This window comes from Pyrus communis, chromosome 6 (assembly GCF_041283825.1).
Source record: "Pyrus communis isolate YQ-2024b chromosome 6, ASM4128382v1, whole genome shotgun sequence".
Lineage (NCBI taxonomy): Eukaryota > Viridiplantae > Streptophyta > Magnoliopsida > Rosales > Rosaceae > Pyrus > Pyrus communis.
Genome location: NC_142570.1, coordinates 21,926,950 through 21,935,263, shown reverse-complemented (window position 1 = coordinate 21,935,263; position 8,314 = coordinate 21,926,950). Strand labels below are relative to the sequence as shown.

At 33.9% G+C, this 8,314-nt stretch overlaps 1 protein-coding gene across 2 annotated transcripts; it reads right to left on the bottom strand.

The window, feature by feature from the left end:
* Window positions 1-4,517: 4,517 nt before the first annotated feature.
* LOC137710962 (protein TORNADO 2) lies at window positions 4,518-6,617 on the bottom strand. 2 transcript variants are annotated; one of them, XM_068450135.2, is made up of 3 exons: window positions 6,512-6,617; window positions 5,809-6,335; window positions 4,518-4,978 (listed from the first exon to the last, which is right to left on the bottom strand). In XM_068450135.2, exons 2-3 carry the CDS (start codon window positions 6,304-6,306, stop codon window positions 4,667-4,669), a joined length of 810 nt encoding a protein of 269 aa, XP_068306236.2. In that variant the 5' UTR covers window positions 6,307-6,335; window positions 6,512-6,617; the 3' UTR covers window positions 4,518-4,666. The 2 variants fall into 2 exon arrangements, with proteins under 2 accessions (XP_068306236.2, XP_068306237.2); XM_068450136.2 differs by having other exon boundaries at window positions 6,494-6,593.
* Window positions 6,618-8,314: the final 1,697 nt, after the last annotated feature.

Sequence of the window (8,314 nt, the reverse complement as noted above, 5' to 3'; positions counted from 1 at the left end):
AGGAGGGCGGCGTGCAGGGCTCTAACCGGCCGATTGGGCCACAGACGGCGAATCCCAGGTAGCCGAAGGACGCGATCTTTGAGAAACCCAAGTCGCCAAAACGCAGGGGTCATTTTTAAATTTGTTTAAAGCTTGAATGGATGGTTGTGATGGAGAAAGAATGAGGAGATGGAGGTGGTTGCTCCGGTGGGAGGGGAGGATTGACATGGTGATTGTATGAGATGGGTGGTGGTGATGTAGAAAGAAGGACATGAAGTTGGGAGGCTCGGGAGGGAGAACGAGGGGTGGGGGGTTGCGGGGGAGGTGGGGTTGGGGTGGGATGGGGTGGGTTTTTTGGAAGGAAGGGGAGGTGAAGAGAGTGGAGGAGAGGGAGAAGTGGATCGGGGAAGATGGGTTTCAGGTTTGGGTTTTTTTTTTTTTTTTTTTATATTTTTTTAATATTTTTAAATAGGGTAAATTATTGTATTTTAAAAGTATAAAAAATTATTTTTTGCCACATGGCACAAATTTTACAAGCACGTCAGCACAAATGTGGATCTCATATTTATCACGTCATCACTTAACGTATTTTCTAACAGATGTATAAAATTAAAATAAAATGATAAGTAAATGTATGAAATTGAAATATTTTAAAGATGTAAAAAGTTGCAATCGACCTCTAAGAGGATAAAATGTAATTTATCCAAAAATTTTTAACACATCCCACTTAAAATTTCAATATTAAATGATAAAGATGGCTTGATATGGAATGAGTAAGTGTTACACACTCTTAAGTTAAAGCCTACTGAAACTATGCACAGTTTTTGTAGGAGGCCACTGCAAGTTTATATAGTTTCGACAAATACTCGTGGAAAACTTTGCATTATTTTGGTTCCTAACTACTGATGTTTTAAAACAATTTTAATATTGATATGCTGAAATTAAGGTTTAAAAAAATGTTAGGCGCTAGTGAGGCGGTTGGTTGGGATTTAGTGCTTAAGTGGCTAGGTGATGCCTTAGCGGACTAGGCAGATTTAAGTAATTTATTATATATTGTATAAATAAGTGTTTATTTATACTTAAAAAAACACATAATTATATACATGAATTGCAAAATAATATAACATATAGATTATAAAGTATTAGAACATGTTGAAAACATGGGGAACAAGTATATAATAAGTGTTCACCCAAGTATTCAACAAGTGTCATACATTTTATTGAAAAAATAAAATGCAAATGAAAATTATCGATTTTTTGTCTAAATGAGAATCGCGACCTAGACGAACTTAGACGGATTAGGCAGGCAGGCACCTAAGCGGGTTTAGGTGCATTTTCTTAATTTTCAAATGCCTAAAGACTAATTAGGACGGTGACCAGACACGTAACGCCTAGACAACGGCAAGCAGAGATTTTTAGAACAATGGATGCAACACCAATTATTTAGATTCTTAACGAGAAATAGAAGAAGTTTTGGGAAAATATTGTTGAAACTTATGCAAATTCAAATGGAAGCTACAAAAGTTATAAAAAGTACGTGTGAGTGTGAGTAGTTTAGATAAGTTAGGTGGGTGTACTAAAATAATTATATATTTAAGAAAAACATGTGGAGTGATTTCGGTAAGTACTGTGCATTCAACAAATTGCGAGGACTAAATAAAACAACTTGATGTGTGCTCTATATTCTCAATGTTTATACAACATTGTTAGGATTTTTATGACAAATAATCGTTTATGTTTTATATATTCATCAATTTGGTACTCAATGTTTCAAATTCATCAATGCCGTCCATTATCTGTTGCTCTACTCATTAATGTTGTCTCTTGTGCGAATTTGTTAGTCTATTTCCTTGCATTTACTCAGTTAGTTTCTACTTATTAAAGTGTTTTAAGCCATTTTCGTGTGTTTGTAGGTCCAAATGGCAAAGTTGGCAAGAAAAGGCAATTTGAAGCATTGTAGAGCAGTTTTAGGCTTGGAATGGATAGCACATGCATGGAGCAAGGTGGATGGACGTTTTTGAAGATCAAAAGAGGCTAGGAATGTGCTTAACATCTGGAGAAATTAATTCAAGACTCGGAAGATAAGGAATCAGTTGAAAACAAGGAGATCTTATCCAATCTTATCTTATCTTATCTCATATTATCCAAACATTATCCTATTTAATCCAACATTATCTAAACTCATCTCCAGCAGCAATAGGAGTCCTTATCCTATTTTAAATCCTTTCCCTCTGAATTTAGGAGTACTTATCATGTTTTACAATGCATATCTGATTTTAGAAGTCCTGAAATCATGCAAATAACCTAATCCTTCTTCTCTTAGAATTGTGCCATGCCCTATCCTTGTCCTCCAAGGATTGGCGCCGTGAACCCTACCCAATATATACACATTTATGCCGCTCAAAATAGAGAGGGGGGGGGACCTTAGAGAGAAATTCAGAGAAATTAAACACTTTGTGTCGCAGCTTTGTGAGGAAGGAGAGCTTGGAGCCGTGCCTACCATCCAAAGCCTTTGGGATTGCTGGAGCGTTTCTAGGTGTATTCTATCCTTAGTTTTAGCCCAATGTTTGTTTTAATTTGGTTTTCAATTATGATGAACATGTGGAACTAATTTCGTTTTAGCTAGAGGTGAATTCAAAACCATGAACATATGTGTGATATGAATTGATTACATCCAGTTATTGTTTCATAAATCATGAATGCAATTTACTTATCTGTTTGATTGATAACTTATTCTTGTATGTTGATTAAGGATGCATACTTAGTTTGCATGCATGAATTTGATGCTAAAATATAAGGGAATTTCACCTAATAGTTATGAACTTATATTTACAAGTAGTGGAGGTTGCTAGTCACGATCGCGTTAAGTAAATTCCTAACAGGAGTATCATGCAGTTCATAGTTACGAATGTCATGTCCATGCTTATGATTTTCACAGAACTTAATGATCTTTGATATGTATCTCTATTATGCAGTTCATGTAGGGAACTTGATAAGAATAATTTGGTTGCGTCGCTGAGTTCAATTTAATGAAATTAAGAAAATCTAAGAGTTAATTTGTGCAGTTCACAATTGATTTGGGGCATTATCATTCATGATTTATTGGAATAATAATTGGAAATCGATTTGTATGCATATGTGTCATGTGTGGAGATGAACACTCTAGCTAGCCATTCACCCCATTAAAACACCCAATTTCGTCCAAAGTTGTTTAGAGTCTTTAAATCTGCTTGTTTTTACTTTAAATTCGTCAAAATCCACTTCCCCTTTATATTTCGTGTCTTTTAGTTAGAATCTGTTCAAACTGGTTTCTTTCTAGTGTTTTGAGTCAACATAAGTTAGAATTCGTCCATACACATTGTTTTGAGTCAATTTGTTTGTTTTGTGTAGTTTTGAGTAGTTTGAGTCATAAGAGTTTAGTTAAGTGTAGTTGAGTCTAATTTGAGTAGATTAGCAGTCTCTCATAATCTCCAACCTAGAATGATCCCTACTTTTACATATTACAACTATCAAAAAAAAAAGTTTAATTTGTATGTTATTTTATATCACATCATCTCTAACGGAGTTAGATACGAAAAACAATTTTGATCTGTAGCGCAATAGACAAGGGACGACAAATGAATTTACAAAACATGATGGAAATTTGTGATAAGAACCCCCCACATTATTTTACAACATTATGTACTGGCTTTCTCATACGTAGAGCCCACTAATTAAGGCTCTGCTGAAGATGTGGTGCACAACATAGCACAATCATGACTCTCTGTTCATACGTAAATGTCTTTTTGGCAGCTATGGCCTACAGTTGCACAAATTATTACATGCATAGTTGATTTTTACATAAAAAGCATCCCAATTTCAAAAGTAAGAACCAGCTTTCGGTTCCCTCCGCAAATCATGCACGTACACCTTTGTCAACTTTACACAAAAATCGAAGTTGGGCATCTCATAAAAATTAAAATTCGGCTTATTTTTAGTTCCATCTTTAAAACTTGATTTTCTTAAAAAGAAATTCATTTTATTATGTAACTAAAAAATCGTCAATTTACTATCTGAAATTTAAAATTAATTGCATTATACTCATGGAACTAGATTTTGATCTCATTTTATCTTTTAAAACTCAAAAGTCGTCATTTTACATTATAAAATTTAAAATTTGCTCCACATTGCTTTAATTCTGTTATGTTGGCTTGATTTGAGTACACCAAGCTAATCAATGTCTTTTTAATTTTATCTTTGCAACTCAAGCACAACAACTCGAAAAAAAATTCAATTCTTAATTTCTTCTTTTAAACTTAATATTTTCTTATTGATGAATGTTAATGGATAGTAGAGATTTATAATCCAATTCATTGGCACATGCGACATAGTCTTATTGGGAGGTGGATCTCATATGTGTTTTAGGGGGTGACCTTTTTGTTTTGGAACAAGAAAAAATCCACAAATCAAAGTAAAAAGAATTTTGAATTTCAAACAAAAAATTGCGACTTTTGAATTAGAATAAACAAAATTTGATCAAAATCGAATTCCATGAAGCATAATCAAAAGTAACCTTAAAATTAACCAATATGATAAAACAACACCACCTAGTAATGTTCATGTCACGAGATAAATAAAATTAATTAAACAAGCTAGAGAAAGAAAAGGACTGAATTATTCATCCTAATTAATATAGATTATATGATAATTAGGTATAGCCTTGCTTGTATTTGCGGAAAAGGTCTTCGGTTTTGGCATTCCGAAAGGCACAGCAGCCTATCAAATAAACGGCAACGAGAGCAATGAGAGTGATGATCAATATAATGTTGGCTCTTCTCCATTCTTTCTTGAGATTGGCAAGTAATCCAGCTTTGCAGGAATCGCAGTTGAAGCAAAGTTGGGTCTGGTCGTTGTTCCAATTCAAGCAATCCATGTCGGCTGCGTTGTTGATGGGACTTATCCAGTACGTTGGATTCACGAACGTGTAACCACATTGTGTGGGTGGCTTACAGCATCCTGACTGTAAACATAACAAATTAAATTAGACAAAAGAAGAATCATCGCCACAAGGAATAAAGCATAAAGATGTATTAGGACTTGCACTAACACAAGGAATAAAGCATAAAGATGTATGAGGTTAGAACATCTCTAACAATCTTGATAAATTTACAGTTTAAAATATATTAATATATATATTTTTTAAATGATAGCATTAGTGGGTTAAGTTTTTGAGTATTAGGAGGAGAATGATCGGTGGAGATCGAATTTGCACTAGAGTATATAAATATTATTATTTTCCGCCATTGTAATAAAAAGCCATCTCCAAAACATATTGAACTGAAGCACTTAACAGTTGAGTTTTTGGATCAAACAGAAATGAAAATAATTATCGTTAATTAATTAATTTGAAGACCTGGAAATTATAGTGGGATTTGGAAAAGAAAAAGAATTTTCAACTGATAGATTTACAGAAATCCAATATTGGCCCTATCAACCGTGAATAGGACTCGAAAGAAAAAGAAAATTAGCGCAATTAGTTTTCTAGCTTGCCTCAAGAAATTGTACAATAAATTACAAAAAATAGCTAACAAAGAAAGTATGTTCAAGATCTTATATTATCTCTCATTTAACCGGATCTTATATATACACACCTACAAGATTAAAACTATTTTTCTAAAATCTCTTTTTTTATAAATAAAAAGCCCAATTCCTTAAGCACTCCAAACACGTAATTGTTTCATTAGAAATTATATTCAAGTTGACTTTAAATTTATTGATTGAATCAAACTTGAAAAAGAATAAAAATTTAAATTAATAGATGTTGGAAGAAAATGATACAAAATTGTTTACCTGTAAGGGGGTAATGTGAGCGTTAAAAAAATCCTGAGCCATGCTGTAACTCTGATTCAACTCAGCGCACATATTTGTAGAACTAAGACAAGTTCTTATGCGTTCCCACTTAAAAGGGCTTCGAACTCTACGGCGAAGCCAACCGGAGTAATCATCAAGATGATATTCTAGGTAAGAACGGCTCGGTTCGAGGTGGCCGGAGCCTCTAATAGTGACCATGTAGATGAAAACCACCAAAGCAGCAAGCAAGATTATAAGAACCAGCATGGCAATGAGGTAACAGATAAGGAGCCATGGGATCCTCCAAAACGCTCCCACAAAGCCGGCGATGGCCACAACCAGGAACAAGATGCCTAAAATTATGACAGGCCATTGTAAAAGTTTTACACAAGAATTGTCTGGCTCTGTTGCGAGCCAAATTCCTGTACCAATGATTGGGATTGAGAGGAGCATCGCAACGAAGTTGATGGCTCCGATGACATTGTTGCTAAGTGCCATTTCGGTCTCTAGATCGATATGTTCCTCTCCTGTTTAAAAACAAAATTTAGTAAGGCAGGAAAGATATATCTCAGACCATATATCGAAGGGTAGGGAAAAGAAATTAAGGTAGGAGTAGCAAAAGCCAGAAGGGCCAGATTCTTTTATTATACAAGGGAGTATGGGAGAGGAAAATCAAGCGCAGAACCTTGAGTTCAGATTTAACCTTTAAACCCTTTTGGCAGCAAAACCAACACTTTTTGTTCCTTCCCTTGGATCCATGTAAAGATGGTAAAGCAAGTGGGAATGATTTATTTTAAGGCGCGTTTTGATCTTTAGGTTGGACAATATTGTTATTCATACACCTATTTTTATTTCTCACATACTCTTGTAAAATTTTGTTATTGATATTCTTCAATACGACTACTAAAATTAAGATAAATGTATGTAAAAAGTAACAATTGATGTGTGGATAGCACTACCCATCAGGTTTTATCACATACTTTGAGTATCACATTTTTAAAAAAGAATACCTTGAACAGGATGAAGGAATTAAAGAAAAAAGACCAGTTGCAAGCAACTTATGCATAATCGTGGAAAGATTTAGAAGGAAGCAATTATCTCTGTACAATAATGCTTTTGGCAGCTGCATCCACATGAATCGGGCTTTGCCCTAGAAATTTTGCATTGCACAAGGAAAACAACTTGTATGGGTTCACTGTCATCGTGACTTTCCATGCATTCCAATAAAATAATGATATGAGTAGGGCTTTAAAAAATACATTGTATTATTAGAACAAGACGTTACGTAACAATAAACTCGTTTTATTTAAGTCATCTTTTGCACAAGACCCCAACTAAAATAAGTCAGGGTTTTAAAATTTGAAGTCTTTGGAGTTGGCCCACGTATAGAACTAGAGATTAATTTTTCAAATTCCTTTAGATATGAGGGATCACATTCTTTGTTTTACCATAAAAACTATCTATTAAACATTCTGTCTATGGCATGATAGACTCTTTGTATGATTCTAACGAACTCAGTATGCATTTTACGCTCATTGTTTCTTATTCTAAAGGTAAAGCCGCCATACATAATTCATAAACACTTTGTAATAGCTATAAAACTTTTAACAACAGCAGAAAAAAGTTTGTTGTTTGACATGCAACTAAAGATGTACGTTTGCAATGTAAGGAATTACTTTCAATACCCAATAGATTTTTTGGTTGAAAACTGACAATAGGGGGCAAACTGGCTAATTCTTGCTAGTTCAGGGTAAATTGGCAAAAGAGTGCTAATTCAAGGGGGGTACATAGCCGTTTACTCAAATAAAAGTGCCTTAGTAATGATAAATTTTTAAATAATATTGGAAATATGTTTTTAAAAGCACTTTTACTTACTAAAATGTTTTCTACTGGAAGCATATTAATTTTTTTTAATAAAGTTAGAAGTGTTTACTGAAAAAAGCATACAACGGGTGTTTCTTCTCGTACACGTGAAATCACTCATTGTAAATAACAATCATGCCGATGCAAAATCCTGGCTTTAAGATATATTATAAAATCACAACAATAAGACATTAGGATCACAGATTCAATAAACCAAATTACAATGAACCAATTACAATTAACTTATCATGGCCGGAAGATATAGCATTGTTTGGATGGTATACTATTGACCACTCAAACTACATCCAGAAGGTGTTGTGCCACTTTGATGAAGATATAATGAAGGCTTTGAGTACTCCTATGGTTGTTCGAACTTTAGATGCAAAATGAGATTAATTCCGTCCTAAAGATGAGGATGAATACACTACCACTGTAAATAGCTTTCGCGAGGTTAAAGCATCCACAAATGTTACAGTTACATACTAAGAAAATATTTTATTTGTCCATAACAGCTAAATAAAACAACTACTATTGTGGTGGTGTTTGTGCATCTTGGTCAGCATGATGCTTCTATTCTAGGTACATTCATCAACTTTTATTATAATAATGCAATAAATTTTTCCAACAAAAGACAACCATAAAA

Coding starts and splice junctions, on each gene's coding strand:
- LOC137710962 (XM_068450135.2), bottom strand. CDS start 6,306: ATGGCACTTAGCAACAATGTCATCGGAGCCATCAACTTCGTTGCGATG. Junction 4,979..5,808: donor CTCACATTACCCCCTTACAG/GTAAACAATTTT, acceptor TTATGTTTACAG/TCAGGATGCTGTAAGCCACC.